Below are 17766 nucleotides of genomic sequence, written 5' to 3' on the forward strand. Positions count from 1 at the left end.
AGCGCTGCTTTGAACAATTGAGGGAGAGGGCTGAGTTCTACTGAGTGGATCAGTTAGAACCAGGTTGAAATCGTTGACAAAGCGGTGTCAGCGTGAGAGTAAGGACGATAAAATATTGAACACGCCCCTCCCCCGCTTCATTATTTGAGCATCGTTCAATATCGGGCAGGCTATCTCCGGCGTGCCTTGTTCCCACCGACTGCAGGACAGGCCCACACAGTCACAGGCCCCGGGACTGTCACAGGGCCATGGGGGCTGCACGGCCGGCCAGCTCCCACGGGCCGCGCCCTGTACCCTCGGCCGGCCCGCTGCAGTCGACAGCCTCCCAGCGCGGTGCGACAGTAGCCATCTGGCCGGCCGGACCGCCGGAAGTGACGTCACGCGTCACCCGGCGCCGCTCCGGAGGCCAGGCGAGGTCACCGTCACCGGCGCCGCGCCGCGCGACACAGGCGCCGCCGCCGCCGCCGCCGGGGTCGCGTCAGCACCACCGGAGACCACCATCAGTCCGCCGAGTGGCCACCTCCGCGCTCCGGTTACAAAGCCTGATTCCCACAACTCGACACCTCGAGAAGTGCATAAAGAGCATAACAGCCGCAAAATACCTAATACTACCTCAAAGTAGCCGATGTGCAATCCGAGTATGTTTTTTGCCCATTATCAGGCGGCAAAGCGGCGGAACGAATTTTCATGAGCGAACGACCTTTCACGAATTGTGTGCTGAGGGCGTTCATATCTCGCCAGTACTGCAAGGATTTTGTAGGCATGAGGCACTGCCTACCCAAGAGAGTAAAAAAAAAAAACTGAGGCAGTGACTGCGACGCTGCCTCAGAGGCAGTGCCGCAGTCATAAGCCTATTGCTGCCTTTAGTAGCAGCACTTTTATGTTTCTTTGTGCACATTTTAGCACAGCATGGCTTGGGTAGTTTGGTATGCTTTTGTCGTGATTGCGTAGCATTGACTGTTTTGACAGCTGACTTGAAAGTCACATTGCATACAAACTTGAAAAATGATAAGACTACCAAACATGTGCTAAGGCTTCAGATTCCGGAGGTCACCGGCTCGCTGGTTACTCTGATGTCTCGGAGGACACTAGAGACGATAACGAAGGAAAGAGCGCCTTCTGACGCTAAGCCGCTGTAGTAATACAATGGAATGAGTTCATAATTCACAGTTAAACGAAAATCATGCCTAAAACATAATTCGCAGAGTCCAGCAAGTCAACAAATGTGCCTTATTCCAATTCTAAAGTTAACCCGGAAAATTCGAGTCAATATAAGAATTCGTTGTTGGCTGATGTTCCAGAAAAGTATGGGATACCAGTCCCTTCCAAAACAGTTTCAAAAGTGGTTGTGTCACGTGAAATCTTCTATGAACCCATTGAGATCAGGCAACTAGAGGATCTCCCAAAACTCAGTGTAAAGCACATACAGTCCTAAAGTCATCTTGGATATTGCCGACTTCTGGAACGAAAAGCTCGAAGCTCAGTAGGTAGATCATCTTCGCGATACCATCAAAGCACATACTTCGCCAAGAAAGTACCTACTACCGAACCACTCGTATATGACACCTCACTGTCCTCCCAGCCCGAGCACTCACCTTGTATGAGCTCCACATTGTCCCCGCGCTGGAACTGAATGCTCTCTCCGTCCACTATGTGTAGCAGCACCACATGCGGGCTGGCGGCGGCCTGCGGCGGCGACGCAGAGTCCTGAGAGTGCGGCGACGGCGTGTAGCGCACACCGTCGGTCGGCGGCGGCGACGACATGACCAGCGGCACGGCCGGCGCGCAGCCGTCCGTCGGCCCGCCGTGGCCGCTGCAGTCGCCGTTCAGAGGCGGCAGCGGCGCAGACTGCTCGGCCGGCTCGGCGCCGGCGGGCTCGGCGGCACCCGCCTGCTGTTGCGGTCTCACCATCGGCCGTACGGAGCGTGCACACGTACCGCTGCAACCGAGAAGGGCATGGGGACAGTCAGAGACCGGCAGGGACCATCAGAGGCGCTCGGGGTCGGACACTCAGAGATTGGCAATGGCCGTCAACGGCGCTCAGGGACATAGTCTCGAAAGAGAATCAGATATTCGTGGGAATTGCCACACATGGCACCAGGGGAAATTCAGGGGCGCGCGGGGACTCAAGGGACACTCGGGACTCGAGGGAGGCCGCCCGCGCTAACGACCGCCCAGACGCACGTCCGGGAGGCGCGTGTGGGAGGTTGTTAGCGCGGGAAAAGTCCGAGACTCACGGGGACAGCTGGACATGAGGGAAGCGATAAGAGACTCACTGGGACCAGTAAGGGTTCCAACTTCTGAAGAAAACTTAAGGAATAACAATGGCAGTTAAACTGCAGGGTTAACTTCATGCTTAATCATGATAAATGTTTGGCTGTTGAGTATTTGTGTTCATCCTAGTTTATCTTAGTGTTCAGACCTGTAAGAATAGAAATAAGTCTATTCTGCCTGTCCTGTAGATCACTCTGGTGGGAAAAAGACATGAAGCAAAGAATCTTGAAAATCAATATTCCATCTAAGTCAAGAATCAGTATAGGAAGTACTGAGAATATACCATTTCCAGGGCAGGTAGTTAAGACAGAGTGCCAACTTTTTAGCAGAGTGCTATGCAAAAGGAAGGTAGTTTGATGCTACACTTTAGAAACAAAGAAATCCTCAGACATATGAAGCCAGATGACTGAGCTATTACTACATTTCACTTCCTTGCCAATTGGCTTATAGGTACTTGAGATTGGAATTTGAAAACCAGATGAAATTGCTGAAGAAAGTCATACTGAAGACTACAAACATAGATTACCAAACTTACTAAAAGATACTATCAAATCCACCCATGCTTACTTCAATAAATGCTCAGTTAGTTTATGTAAGAACTCAATGGCATTGCATTATATAGACCATGGTCCCTTCTAGGCACTGGTACTGCTAATGATTATTCCAATATGATCTTTGGCCAGTTCATTCATATGACTGTGGGCTCCAAGTAAGGTTCCTTGCCCTCCTATCTAGGTAGTTAGGTACCCTCTTTTATTCTAATTCAGCTAAGGGAAGGCAATGAAGCTGATAATATTAGTGAATATAATCCATGCATTATTAACACTAACCTAAACTATGTAGGAAGCTCCCAGTCATGGGCATCAACCTGTTAAACTAAAACTTACGATATTATAAGCTATACATTCAATCATCCATCACATCTTTATTAATTTGATCAATGGCAAAACTTATGTCAACTAACCAAAATGTCATCAATATGGTTGCATGTGAGATAAATATTCGCGCAATGATATTGCACCAAACCAAATATGATGTCACTCATATTGACATCTAAAAGAACAAGCAGTTGAAACAAAACACTGTAAAAAAGCAGGAGAACTCTATCAAATTAATCATTTCCAAAAATGACCCATTTCTTGATGTCTCTTTGACTTAGTTACTCAATATACATAGGCTGTTTATAACCAGCACAGTTCTAAAATCCATTCAACCACGTTCCACTAAACCTACCTGAAATGTTAATTATATGAATCAAACGGTTTTTCCACAGTTAGAAACCCGGCACACTTCTCACAAACAACCCGAACGCTGCTACCGCAGAACGCCAACAACTCACGTCTTTCAGCGCCACCTGACTACACTTCATGCAAACAAGAAAGGGTCACACAAAGTATGCGTTCGCTGTTTAGGGACTTAGGAATATATTCTCCCCATGCGTTAGAATTTCTTCAAAAAAATAATTTCTCCCAAGCTTTGAAAAAATATACTGTTTTGAGCCAAAAGCTTAGCATAACTTTAGCATAATTCTGACTAAATAGTACATTTTTATTATTTTTCTTTCAAAATTGATTTCCAGGATCCGAAAAAAAACAGTGATTTTTAAGAAATGAGAATAAAATTACCTAGAATCAGTGAAATCGGTCAAGCTCTTGAATTACGAACGTACTTGCCTCAAGCGCGTCATTATTGTGTATAAGTGGATATAGCTGTTGATTGCGGTATTTGTATTATTAGGTATATGTGTTATTTTGGTACCTACTGGGTAGAAGAAAAGCGTGACATTATATTTATGTAAGTTGTATTAATTATTTATTCACTCTGTTCCATTATTGACTTGAACTTATGCCTTTGTTGGTATGACTGCCAGTTGAATGCTGGCGCCCTGTCGCTTTCACTAACTGAGGCTATTATTATAAATTACAGTTTGTGCAGGGTGCAAATTTTAGGACACTGGTGAAAACAGGGCATCGGAGGACATATTTGGTAACGTGACAAGGTCCTGCAAGGTCCTGTACAACCCAGCTCCTTGAAGCTATGGATGACTGGACGCGAGCAATAGACTCTGGGCAGCCTGTCGACACCATTTACCTCGACTTTAGCAAAGCATTTGATTCGGTCCCACATGGTCTTCTTCTTTCTAAGCTGAAGTACTATGGTGTTGATGGAAGGGTGTTGAAATGGGTCGAAGCATTCCTGTCTGATCGCACCCAGCAGGTCCTGGTCGAAGGCGCCTTGTCAAGCAGCTCTAAGGTGAAAAGTGGTGTTCCTCAGGGTTCCGTACTGGGTCCTTTGTTATTTCTCATATACATCAATGACATGCCTGACCATCTTGAAAGTCATATCAAGATTTTCGCGGACGACTCCAAGCTGTTCGGTCCTGTTCAGTCCCCCAGTGATAGACTTCGACTTCAAGAAGACATCGACAAAGTAGCTGAGTGGTCACAACGCTGGAGACTCCCACTCAACTTGGACAAATGCAAGGTGCTCCACATGGGTCCCAGGAACCCCTGTGTCAGCTACAAAATGTTTGAATCAAACCTCACTGCTGTTGACGAAGAAAAGGACTTAGGCGTGGCAATAGACAGTGCAATGAAGTTTCATGTTCAGACAGCAAGGGTTGTGGCCAAAGCAAACAAGCTCCTCGGAATCATCCGCAGATCGTTTGGAAATCTCAGCAAAGACATGCTTACTGTGTTGTTCAGGACCTTGATAAGACCTCACCTGGAATATGGTAACAGTATATGGGGACCGCCATCGAAGGGAGACCAAAAGAAGATAGAGAGAGTCCAGAGACGTGCTACCAAGCTGGTCCGTGAACTACGGCCCAAGCCATACTCGCAGAGACTCAGGGAGTTGGACCTGCCCTCACTTACGTATCGACGCCTACGAGGAGACATGATAACGGTCTTCCAGATACTCCGGGGCTCCCTCGATGTGCGCCCAGGTCTCCTTCCATTGGCAAGCTCCAGGATTACTCGAGGCCATCATTTGAAGCTCCACAAGCCAAGATCAAGATCAAGAGCGAGGAGGAACTTTCTGGGAGTCAGAGCAATCAACAGCTGGAACGGCCTGCCTCCCTCTGTTGTATCCGCGCCTACTGTCAATGCCTTCAAGTCCCGACTCGACTCCCACTGGAAAAACATGCAGTATTCATCAGTCTTCGATCAATAGAAACAGAGCGAGTTTAAAGTAATGATCCGGTCCAATAGGCCTGCTACTTGGCCTCAAAATTCCGTGTACTTCTAAGGTAAGGTAAGGTGACTATTGAGAAGTTTTCCCCCTCTTCACGCCCTTTACACAGTAATTGTCATGTAGCTTGTGCGAGTGAATTTCAAGAGCCTTGATCAAATCACCCCAGGCGCCCTGTTTTCACCGTTGTCCAAATTTTGTTCCTGATTTTGAGCTGATTCCCAGCAATAAAGGAGCCAACAAGTGCATTCACATCAAGCTCGTGTAGATTTAAAGATATGCAACCAGTAATTTGGCTACATTGCGGTTGGTAGACTAGGTAGAATAGTCGTAAAGCAGGCGTCACACTTGTTTTTTGCAACCAAGGAGAGGTGCTATAGCCAGAGATGCTCTCTAACCAAATCAAACCAAGTTAAACCTAACCAAACCTGACCTAACCTTACCCAAAACCCAAAACCTACAACCTTAATCTACAACCTACAACCTAAAACCTACCAACTAAAACCTATATCCTACAACCTAGGTAACCTACAGTCAACACTCAACAGTGCCTCTCCTTGGTTGCAAAAAGCAAGTGTCTGGTGTCACATTATGTCTGGTTTACTACCACCCAGTAAATCAACTTCAGTTATTTATAATATGGCCTTTGGTCCCAATGTGATAACAAAAAGGAATATGATGAATTATTGTTGTAGGTATAGTGTACTCATAATATATGTATCAGTATCAGTTTGTGTGTGTCTCCTTCAGCCCGAGCCACTTAAACATGACAAAGATTTGTGACATTTTCAATTACTTTTACCAGAAGATATGAGTATGATGAATATGGATGGATGCTTAGATGGGTATGAAGGGTATGTGCGCGAATAGGTAGCTTGTAGGAGTTGCTTTCTGTTCATAATTAATACTGATTGTCATATATATATGCTGACTGCTGGGTGCTGGCTGGGCAATTCAAATTACAATGACCTGGGTAATGGGTTCAGGGTAAAAAATGGCAGCTTCAGGGCAAACTAAGACTTTCACTTTACATGTCCTATGGTTGTGTCTGACCCAATTTCACACAGATGGGTAGGGTTAGGATGGGATGCCTGCTTCTCTGTTCTGTCAGATTGCTAAGTAATATATGGCAGCAGATAGCAGAGGTGATCTGTGATAAGCTTCACTGGTCAAAAAATCTGCAACAGCTTGTACCAAAGCATATGCACCAGGCACCAGGCTTTACTAAGCAAAGGCTTGGATGTCATTATTACACCACAGAGTTCTATAAAGCTAGCTGATCACTGGCTAATCATGAATAGTCTTCAATTTGTTATTATCTTGGACAGCATACACTTGCACTTCAGCATGCTGTTACATGCAGATGTCACCACTGCAGACAAAACCTGTGCTGTGTAGCAGTAAATCTGCACCACACCCTGCATGATTCACTACTCACTGTGGTACTCTACTCTGGCTGTGTGCTCCAGCACCTATGAATTCTGGTTGCTTAAATATTCTTCTATTGGCTCCAGTAAAATTGCTCTTTTTTACCTGGGCTCTCAGAGACGTAAGAAATATTAAGGGAGGGATTGAAATGACAATTGAATAATCTGCTAGACAATTTATCAAAAATACCCAGTCAGTTTTTTGCTTCAATGAAAAAAATGGGTGTTACACCCATTTTTGTACATCCAAGGTGTACCAAAGCCTGAAGATCTCTGAATAGCAAATTAAGCGATTTCCTGACAAAGACCGACAATATCCGACGATCTACCTATTTCATGATGCGTTTGCCCCCGCAGATTTTATAGCCAGGCGGCGCTGAACGGACGATCACGGGCGACAGACAGGCTGTGTGTCTGAGCATCAGCAGCGCAGCCGCCTCCACAATGGACGACTACGAGAGCACGCTGCTGGTGAAACAGGAGGTGTTTGTGTACCAGATCCCGCCGCGAACCTCGGCCAGGGGATACAGGTGAGGTCTAATCACACCTCGGCCAAGGGTTACAGAGGTCCGTTTGCACCTCAGGCGGTTGTTGTGGGTGATGTATGATTACACGTCTGCCAAAGGCTGCCAAAGTTTGAGCTTTGTTCACACCTCGGTCAGGGGCTACTGGTGAGGCCTGTTCACACCTCGGCCAGGGACTACAGGTGAGGTCTGTTCACACCTTGATGTTCTTATCCTCCTCGAGTCGGCCACCGCCAACCGTAGCTTAGAGGCTCTTGGTGCCTCAGGTAGCCGCGGTTCAAGGCCACCACGGTCACGCTGTCGGCTGTCTCGAAGCTGCGTGGGTCCGGTCTGACGTTGCCGAGTAGGGAGAGTCTCACAGGGCTGCTGGTAAAGCTCAGTAAGATGTTAGTCCTCACTGTGTTTTATGTATCTGTCTGTGCGTCTCCAGGGCTGCCGACTGGAACTTGGGCACCCCAGACTGGACTGGCCGACTGAAGCTCACCTCCCGCGGCCGCACGTGCAACATTCGCCTGGAGGACCGCAACAGTGGCGAACTGTTTGCCAACTGTCCGGTGGAGTCGTACCCGGGCGTGGCCATTGAGGCCGTCACAGACTCGTCTCGCTACTTTGTGCTCCGTATCATGGATGACAGTGGTGAGAGCCTGGGGAAAGCTAGGAAGGGGAAAGGCGGGGTTAGACGGTGAGAGGAGGGAGTTAGGGTGGTTAGAGGCGGGGTTAAGGCGGTTAGAGGCGGGGTCAGGGTGATGAGAGGCGGATGTAGGGCGATGGGACAAAGCATTATTTTTAAAGCGGACGAGCGTAACACTGCTATAAGTCGCAGCGAATCTGACGATGAATGTGCTGTTTCCAGGTCGGACTGCGTTCATCGGCGTGGGTTTCGCTGACCGGTCCGACAGCTTCGACCTGAACGTGGCGCTCCAAGACCACTTTAAGTGGGTGCTCAAGGAGAACCAGATCGAAAAGGAGAAGTCGGAGCCAACGCAGAAGCTCGACCTCGGCTTCAAGGAGGGACAGACCATCAAGATCAATATGAAAATCACGGTAGGTAGACTGGCGAAACTAGGAGTGAAAGTGAGACGGAGGATGCCGAAATTGGTGGATGGTCGATGGGTGCTATAATACCACCTGTATTTCCATTACGGGATATCTATAAACTAAACATCAATGCTCCTGAAAACATAAATGATGAAACCTCAAACGTACGGGCATCTCGTCATCTGTTACTAAAACTCCCGCGGGTTATTAAACGTCCGAAAGTAAAACGACTTGGAATTAGGATTTTAAATGGCTTCAAAAGGCAGCATTACGGATGTCCGTCTATGGTTGTTCTATAAAGGCTAAAGCCCTTTTAAATGAATTTCGCCTTCTTAAAAACAGTTTCCGCTGTGGTCGCGCTCAAATGTGATGTGGGGACTGGGGTGAATGTTGGCTCCATCCAATACTGACTAGCGATATTGTCTATCAATTCTTCAGTCTGTGGTGAGACCGTCTTTTACTATTTTTCACATTGAGTTACTTTGGCCTGAGGGTTTCACCACGGCTTCAGAATCGCGACATAAAACCACGATTTGAGAACAATAAACAACTGGGTTCTAGGAACTGCACAGAACAGAGTTTCAAGTATTCTACAGGATGTTTGCATCAATGTCCATTTGATATTTATCCGAGACCAGTTTTTTTTCTAATCGTTTCACAATCTACGTCGCGTGGTGAAACACTGGCTAGTCACTGGCATTGATCGCAGTTCAGGGGACATCTGTATGAAAGGTTTCCCGGATGCCCCCAGTCTCTTCACTTTGCTTTGTCGCGTTAACTCTCAGTTGACGTGGTGCCGTCTGTTACCGACAGCGAAAGAACCAGGATGGCGGCGATGACGATGACGTGTCTCCCACGCACCGGGCCAAGCCGCGCGGCAGCGGCGGCGGCGGCCTGGGCCTGCTGCCGCCGCCGCCCGGTGCCGCCATCGCGCCGCCGCCCCGGGCCGCCGCCGCCCCCGCCCCGGCGGCAGCGGCCGCGCCCGCCGCCAACGAGTGGGGCGACTTCACGTCGGGGAACAGGTGGGTGGTCGGCCGGCCGCGGGGGCTGTCCTACCTCCGCGCTGTCCGACAGTGGTGTGACATCTATGATGAAAGAAATTGGTGTTTTGTTGAAGTGTCATGCTACATCATATTAATTTCTTGTCGTTATTTCAGACTTTTGTCTAATTGTCTGTCATAATCATATACCTTCTGCAATGCGAGGTATGCATAATTTTAAAAGAAAAATCTTTCAAGTTACCAGCAAAAGCGTATGCCTCATTGCGCTCTAAGAATCAGCTCCATGCGTGTGCAATGAAACCATTGAAACATGTGCTCTTTATGACTACTCGTTCATTTGTGCCACTGCATATCGAACATATGTTCGTAGGACTGACGGGTCCCCGCCTGCCCCCGCAGTTCGGCACCGTCAGCTAGCTCGGGGTCTGGCTCGGCGGCACCCTCCAACTGGGTCCAGTTCTGAGTGTCCGGCGCACCACCTAATCACACCCGCGCCCGCCCGGCGTGCCAGGGAAGACGGTGGTAAAACGTTACCTGTCAGTGGTTGAGAAGTGCTGGGCGACATGAAAAGGCGACGTGGGAGTGTTAGAAGGGCGGCGAGGGCCGACGGAAGTGTTGGGGAGAGGTGGGTGACGGCAGAGAGTTTCAGATGGAGACCGGTCGATGTGAGAACTGGGGAGAGTGATGGAGTGTTAGGAGGGAGGGAGATGCGAGTTGAAGAGAAGGCGGCGTGGGCAGGCCAGCGTTGTTGGGCGTGACCACTGACCATCTCACGTTGTCGGTGATCGGCCTCTTTTGTTACCGAGATGGCGCTGGCTCCGACCGTTCTCCGATTATTGGAGCGTTGTGCCGAGCCTGGTTAGATGGTCTCTGCGCGACTCCCAGAGTGAAATCTGCTCACAGGAGGAACCGGTGAATTTCACGAGTGTCAACATGACATGACACTATGTAATATGAGGTGGTATTGGAATAGATACTTAGCCAAAGCACCGGTTGAATGTCGTGTTCGTGCTGTGGCGTTAAATATTGGAGGGAGACTTATTGGGTAGTTAAAATTAGCTGTATCTGAACCGTCTATCATTCTATCGTCTAGTTATTAGACCATCTGCGGTACACAACGAACCGCATCGTCTATCGCTGAAAATGAGTGGAGATTGTTTTCGGTGGATTTCAATTTGCACCTTTTTACTTTGTGGTTTTGGATGTGTGTCGTAGGTTATCGGCTTCTTGTGGCTTGATTGCGCTTGGCTTCATTCTCGCGAGTTTGATTATCACTATGGTTGTTACTCCATGTATGCTCGTCGCAAAATCTGCTTTCTGCTTTATGCATCACTTAGTCCTTGGCACATTTATGTTCTTATACTATATGTACTGCTTTATTGCTTTCATATAAGTCACGACGTTCTTTTTTCTCGTCGTGACTTCTACTGCAGACCTGCGGCTCGTACTGACGTGGAGTTACGTAGACCGGTGTGTGCTAGGGTGGCACGTGCGCGACATATACTGATGTACTGCATACATTCCTATGGCGGTGTGGTGTCTGTTGTTGGTGGGGCCGGCACCGGCCCGGTCTGGGGGGGGGGGGGGGGGGGCGGCCGGCCCCATATTAGGACCACCGTGGCCTCTGTACCACGGCGCTGTATGTGTGTAATACATACACTGCTGAGGCAGGCAACAGTTACAGTCCTGTGTTTCGGTGAAGCGTTTGATGATTGGGTTTTGGGAGAAAATTACCCTGTGAACGATGATGGTAGCCAACAACTTAAAAAAGAACACGCTCGTAAGAAGTGCGTCAACTTTGAACCTTTGATGAAGGCCCCAGTGCATCACCGATTCCAGGAGGCCCATCTTCAGTGATACGATAGCTAACAGGTAAAATGCGGCAGTGCGCTTCACGAGTTGATGTCAAACACTGGTTCTATTTGATGACACCAGCACTTATCAAACACGAAAACGTATATACGTTCAGTGCCGATTAGATTGTTGAGCGCTGGGTCGCCCGCTTTTGACCACACTGAAGGCACGATTCGCCATCGCAGTCTAAAACCACTCGATATCCTGAGGTTCCTTCTGCTTAGAGACCGTCAATGCTGCCATTCTATCACCATTGCAATTTCCAGCTTGTATTAAAAGATAAAAAGTATGAAATGTTCAACAGACAGTCGTGAGTCGTATCACACTCGCGTCGTACCTGAGAGACGATATCACCACCGCCACCAAGACACAGCGCGCAGAAAGACCGCTCACACTTCACAGTCACACCAAGCGCAGTTGAGCGATAGACACAAGTCACAACAGGTACTAGCAACAGGTACCAAAGCTCATTGGAAGCTCTCGATTATAATGTAACAAAAATAGGCATGTCCAAAATCGCCTATCATGAGAGTTCCTCTTAGCCATGATCATAAAGCACGTCACTGTTGCAACAATAAAGCGTCAGACTAATACATACAGTAACCCTGTCAATATTGTTTGAGTTACACATTAACTTCTAAGTATCGTGGATCGATTGATTCAAGAAAAATCTCATAATTCGTATTTCGCACCTACTAACAACTGAATGGCTATGTCAATCAACATTAAACATCGTGAATCGATTGACTGTAAATAAAATCTCATAATTCGTATAAACAACTAAGCTGTAACAATCAACCATGTTTTGGACATGGTGAATCTCGAACATTAGTTACCTAATGTAAGGTAATATAAGAAGGTAAATGCTAAATATACTAAGAACATGTCGGCAAAAGCGCCTCGGGAGAAGAGGGGTCACCGCTCGTAGTTTTTATTTACAACCATCTCCACCAGTGGATGGTCTCCAACACCGACAAAGTCCAGCATGACGATGTTGAGGCCGCGCTCGACACTCTGTCCGGGCAGCCAGGCGGCGGCGGCCGAGTTACAGTTCTCTGCCAGTCGGCGCATTGAGCTGCCGGCCCTCAGCAGTACACCGCTCGTCTGTGGCGTCAGCACACACTGCTGCACATGCAGCCGGCCGGCGGCGTGGCGCACCGCGCGGGCCATGTGCCGCTCCAGCAGCGAGAACAGTCGGCTCACGCTCTGTGTGTCCGGCCAGGGCGAGCTCAGCGCCCGCTCGTCCCAGAGCAGCGGGTGCCCGGCGGCGCTCCAGTCGCCGCTGCCGCCGCGGTACACCGCCAGCACGCTCTGGCCGGCCGCCGCACACGCCTCCAGTGAGGGAGCCGCCTCGCCGCGAGGTACCAGGGAGTCACCGAACGTGTCGGCGAGCAGGGCGGAGAGGCGCGCGGCGCCGCCGCTGCCCACGCCGTACACGTGCTGCAGGTCAAGGATCACCAGCTCACCGGGTCGGTCGGCCAGGAACCGGCGCACCTCGGCGAGCAGCGGCGCCAGCGGCGGCCCGTGCAGACCGTGCACCACGTGCAGCTGGCCGCCGTGCAGCGCGGCGCGCACGTCCAGGTACCTCACACCGGCGGCCAGCTGGTCAGTGACGCTCAGCTGCTGGGTGACCACCCAGCGGACCAGCAGCGGCCGCGCCAGCCGCGGCGCGCACCGGTACAGGCCGACCAGCGCGGCCGGAGACAGGTCCGGCGCCGGCTCGGCCGGACACGACTCGGCGCCGCCGCCCAGTGAGTAGCTCAGACTGTCGTGAGAGCCCGGGATGGCGAGCCGGTTCAGCGGCCGCCGACGGACCTCCGGCGGCAGCTCCGACATCCAGCGGTCCAGGCAACCGGCCATGGCGCCTGCGGGGGTCAGCAGCGTGTTATACACATCGAACCAAGGTGCAACAGCGTGGGTAGCAGGGTAACAGCGTGAAATGTTCAGAGTTTACCATGGAGACCTGAGGTTTTAGAAGTGGACACTTTTGACCACTTTGAAAACAATTATTTCTCACGTCAGTCCTTTGTGACAGTGTTTATTGTTTAGCCAACAAACGAACATTTACTCAGCCTGTGTTGCCTTCAGCTCATTTCAATTACTGTTTAGTAGTTAGTACCCCGGTCGATGTCCTGACATGTTCAGATTTTAGCCCTGATTGACTGATGAAATAGCATACGTTTCGCTTCAAATAATGATTGCTCCGGAAAAAATGATCGAAGAAATGCGTTTTAAATGAGCATTTCAGACAGACACCAATGAAAAGTTGAGCATCGAAGCCCAACCTACAGATCGTCTGTCACGATTAAATCTGATTGAATAAGAGGAGCTTATTAAATTACTCATGGTAAATAATTGAAGTCCCATTGACCAGTGTCCTTGAAATATGATTATTGTGATTTGGGGTTTTGGACGCTCGGACTGCGAGCGACACTCCAAGCGGACGCTTGATAGGTAAGCGCACGGAACCTCCATCATGCGTGGAGATCAGCAGGTTTCGTTGTGTCGTAATGCTAGTAACTTCCAACGCCGGCTTATCATTATCAGCGCGAGCTGATAAGGTTGGCAGCAGCCAGGTACCGACAAATGGCATTAAGAGCAGCAGGTGAACTTTACTTTCAGCACGCACAAAAGCCACTGGCCCTATAACATCGAACGAGGACATAGAAGCGCGGTCAAAGGGAAAAAATCATACCACGACACGACGTAAAGCGTTTACATGCATCGCAGACCTCCAAACGCCTATTTAATATTTATGAGTCTCAGGATCTGCATCCGACGCAGCCACGTCTCCCCCCCCCCCTCAGCAAGCAGGAAGACATATCTCGGATGGCGGCAGGACGGGAGGCATAGGAAAACGCAGCATGCAGGCGACACCCACCTGACACCGAGCTTAGGGTTCTTCGAGCCAACTGTCCTTGGCTATACCTTCTCCTCGTTGAAACAAGCTCAGCAAGCCCACGAAGGAACTTAGATCTTCCCGGTTGCCAAGCTGTTCAAACACGTTCAAAGTGAGGGCATGTCCCGAGAAGAACGGATGGAAGGTGAGAAGCGAGCCTGCCGTTTGGTTCTTTCCGAACGTGACCACGTTTAACACACGATCCATTAGCGAGTCGTCGCTGTCGCTGTCGTCCCCATCACCACTCTCTGCTTCTGAGGCCGCGGGCCGCGCCAGCGTCTGTCCCAGCGCGCTGAGCGCCGTCATGCCCCAGAACTCGCCGCTGCTGAGCCGCTCGGCACGCAGCAGCAGCCGCTCGGCCAGCTCGGGCACGGGCCGGCCCAGCCAGTCGGCCAGCAGCGCCAGCACGGCGGGCAGCAGGCGGCGGCGCAGCTCGGCCACGGCCGCCGCCAGCTCGGCGCGCTCGGCGTCGCTGCGGCTGGCCAGCAGGTTTACCTCTGGCCAGAAGTAGCAGGGCAGGTAGCCGCGGGCGAGGCAGATATCCAGGTAGCGCAGGATCAGCAGCAGCGAGTCGTGCATCGTCTCCGCCGTCCACTGATCTGCCGCGCGAGACTCGGCCAGCCACAGCAGCGCCGTCTTCAGGTAGTAGCTCTTGAGCGGCTTGGCAGTCGGCCCGACCACTGCACGGCAGAATTTGAGCGCCAGGAGGCACATTCGTTGGTCGGCAGTCATATTCCGCAGAGCGATGTACTCGTGCTTGGAGAAGGACAGTCGCCACTGCAGCGATTCCATGGCGCTGCCGGGAAATCCAACGGGAACCAGGAAGGCAGCCGTACGGCACAGTCGGACCACCAGCGCTGCGTCCGGCCAGCCCGCCGGTCGCGGCCTGCTCGCGTAGTCGGCGCTCGGCCAGCGGGGGCAGCGCACGCACGCCACCAGGTCAATGTCAGCCGGCCGGTGCGCGAAGTTCTGCACAGTGGCCGACACGGCCGGGCCGCTGTAGCTGGCGCTCTGTTCAGTGACGCGCTGACGAAGCGAGTCGATCAGCTCGACGACGCGGCGCGCCTGCAGCGGCAGCGCCCGCCGATGGGTGCAGCCCGGCAGTGTGCGGTGTCGCAGCAGGAAGAAGCCCGGCTGTTCTGCCCGCTCCATGGAGACGACTATCTTCGGTCCGCCGCCGTCCCCAGTCATCGGGTTCCGTCCACCGACCGCTCCAGCCAGCCCCGGCTTCAAACCACCACCACTCGGTCCCGGCTCCGAACTTCCCACTCTTCCAGCCAACCCCGGCTCCGAGCTGCCGACTGCTCCAGTACGTTCTGGCTCCGACCCACCGACCGCTCCACTCTCCGTACCCACATTTTCTCCATTCCCTCCACCACCAGCATGGATGGTTCCCGGACCACGTCCGGCCCCGAATCCTATTCCCGCACTACCACCTGCTGCGGTCTGTCCGCCATCAGCAGGGTTTCCCGTCTGTGAATCAACCATCGCTCCAGAGCCTTCAACGCCAGGCCCCTGCGTTCGGAGAGACCGGCACGGTACCCGGGCCGCTCTGACCGTCTCCTGCCTCTCCTCCACGCGGATACCGCCCAGCTGGAGCATCACGTCCACGTCAGAGGCGCAGCTGTCCAGCAGCGTGACGTTACAGTTCTCCCGCGCGCTGCCTGACAGAAACGCCCTATCGACGGTGAGGCCGGTCAGGTGGGCGCACGGACAGTCGGCGCGACTGTCTGGCAGCGGCAGTGGCATGCCCGCTCGACTCTGGCTCATGCAGAGCGACGCCTCGATCATGGCCTCGTTGATAGGTACTGCTACATCGTAGTGCGTGCTGACGCGATGCTTCAGGAGTCTGCTGAAGCAGTGAAAGAGCGCGGTGGTGGAGACTGGCGCGTGGACAGCCAGCCACTCAGAGGCCTCCTCGTGAAGTGCGTGTAGTCGCTGCCAGCCGGAGGCCATCGCGACGGACGTGCGGACACGTCACATCGACCCGCGAGGATGAAGGGAGCGCCGCCGACTGGAGTCCGGTCTTACCATCTGCCCACTGCTATTGTCCACCACCAGCACCAACCGTGTCACATTAGACTTATCGCCCCAGGGCCCAGAGCACCAGCTACCAGCACAGCACAGATGAGCTGAGAAGTGAGAACAGGGCATCATAATCAATCCCATTGTGCAGGGCAGGTAAGTAGGTGCCATGCATGAGCTGCCAATGGGCAATGGGAGCCCCCAATCCAGTAAATGATTATTACATACCTAGCAGCTTCTACTGGTCTACTCTACTCATTCTTTTAGCCATGCAACTATGGTAAGATACACTAAGATTCAGTTGTGTGGCATCAACAGTGGTTGCAAGGTGACAAAGGTGCTGAAAGAAGCAGCATAGTTATTGGGTTGTTAATAATGGTGCAACACATGCACTCCATGCTGCATAGGAATCTGGCTATCATAATGCAAATTGCAAACACAGTTAGTCACTCCTAGCTGTTAAAATTGATTAGCTCATTGGAATTTGAAATAATTCTCTGTACAGTGTGTACTGGGCACTGGGCATCAAATCAGCTTGCCATGATAGGTGCCTAAATTACAATATGTGGTTTATTTTATCATGGACATTGGGATGACTTCAATCAAGCCTGGACTATGTCCAGCCCAGTGAGCTTTGACCAGTGACCACTGTCAGCCAGGGTACCTTCCTTTCCAATAGTCTACCATACCAGTTCCTGAGAAAATAAAACACACTGCTGATGACTCGTGCACAGACTTTTTCAGCAATGGCAGGCAGACCGCAGAGTGCTGGATCTCTGCTTAACATGACCTCAGAGCTTTAGGCATTGATTTCATTTGCCAATCAAAGGCTTGCAGCTACTTTATTAGTAGAATCTGGGTGAACATAAAAGCTTATTGAAGAGACATCAAAGATTGCTGCTTTTCCCTCATAAGTGCAGTCTAAGTAACCTCAAACCAGAGTTGAATAAGGCTCTGTCTAGGGAATGGTATATCCATGGCCAGTTACTCGCAATTCCAGTGGGCATTTGAGGCAAATGTCCCCCTGCGGCACCCAATGGGTATTGCCCAGAATTTTGGTTTAACAGGAATGGGGTCGGAGAATAGAAGGAAAAGTGAGATTGAAAATTAAGCTTTAAACTGCACAGAGGCGCATAAGGAATTAAAACCTGAGGACGTTTTGGAATATTGATATTTGAGAAGCCTTTTTGGTATATGTTCAGACTATTCATATTCCGATTCGCTTCAGTTTGAGTTCAGTAGTGCCCTGGTTCCGACCTTTTGGATCGGTATCTCCTCACACCAATGTGTCAATTCAACTTGGATTTTTGTGATGGTAAAATTATGCTGCAAGGATTTCCAAATGTAATTTCGTACCTGTATATAATTACCAATTACCAATACCAATTAATTACCAATATAATTACCAAAAAATCAACCATCCACCCAGCGCACCTCCCAAGGTATATAAAAACACTGGCACCTCCCACCCCCCGTGCTTGCTTGCTGGGTGTTAGGACCCCACCCCCAAAACCACCGCTTTTGCCGCACTA

General features: G+C 50.8%; 3 protein-coding genes across 9 annotated transcripts in view; 1 reads left to right on the plus strand and 2 right to left on the minus strand.

Annotated features, from left to right (window-relative positions):
* The window catches only part of LOC122384243 (fibronectin type-III domain-containing protein 3a-like), a 51555-nt gene extending 47937 nt beyond the window's left edge, over nt 1-3618 (minus strand). Inside the window, exons 1-2 of one of the 2 annotated variants that reach the window (XR_006257003.1) lie at nt 3508-3579; nt 1596-1939 (exon numbers count right to left, since the gene is read on the minus strand). Coding sequence is in view for 1 of the 2 variants with exons in the window: in XM_043371417.1 (XP_043227352.1) it covers nt 1596-1911 (316 nt within the window). In the remaining variant the exon portion in view is untranslated. Of the gene's footprint in view, nt 1-1595; nt 1940-3507 lie in introns of both variants that reach the window. The other variant, XM_043371417.1, reaches the window with a different exon arrangement.
* Nucleotides 3619-3953: 335 nt separating this feature from the next.
* Nucleotides 3954-11139, plus strand: LOC122384244 (NECAP-like protein CG9132). The gene is made up of 6 exons (XM_043371419.1): nt 3954-4068; nt 7251-7423; nt 7848-8053; nt 8271-8461; nt 9269-9477; nt 9856-11139. The coding sequence occupies exons 2-6, from the start codon at nt 7338-7340 to the stop codon at nt 9917-9919; spliced, it is 756 nt and encodes a 251-aa protein (XP_043227354.1). The 5' UTR covers nt 3954-4068; nt 7251-7337; the 3' UTR covers nt 9920-11139.
* A 424-nt stretch (nt 11140-11563) lies between these two features.
* On the minus strand, nt 11564-17751 carry LOC122384245 (PI-PLC X domain-containing protein 3-like). Of its 6 annotated transcripts, none has more exons than XM_043371421.1 (3): nt 17591-17715; nt 14192-16341; nt 11564-13175 (listed from the first exon to the last, which is right to left on the minus strand). In XM_043371421.1, the coding sequence occupies exon 2, from the start codon at nt 16163-16165 to the stop codon at nt 14204-14206; it is 1962 nt and encodes a 653-aa protein (XP_043227356.1). In that variant the 5' UTR covers nt 16166-16341; nt 17591-17715; the 3' UTR covers nt 11564-13175; nt 14192-14203. The 6 variants fall into 6 exon arrangements, with proteins under 6 accessions (XP_043227356.1, XP_043227357.1, XP_043227358.1 ...); XM_043371422.1 differs by having other exon boundaries at nt 17641-17708; XM_043371423.1 differs by lacking the exon at nt 14192-16341 and having other exon boundaries at nt 17641-17751.
* Nucleotides 17752-17766: the final 15 nt, after the last annotated feature.

This window comes from Amphibalanus amphitrite, unplaced genomic scaffold (assembly GCF_019059575.1).
Source record: "Amphibalanus amphitrite isolate SeventyFive unplaced genomic scaffold, NRLGWU_Aamphi_draft 000184F_arrow, whole genome shotgun sequence".
NCBI classification, from domain to species: Eukaryota; Metazoa; Arthropoda; class Thecostraca; order Balanomorpha; family Balanidae; genus Amphibalanus; species Amphibalanus amphitrite.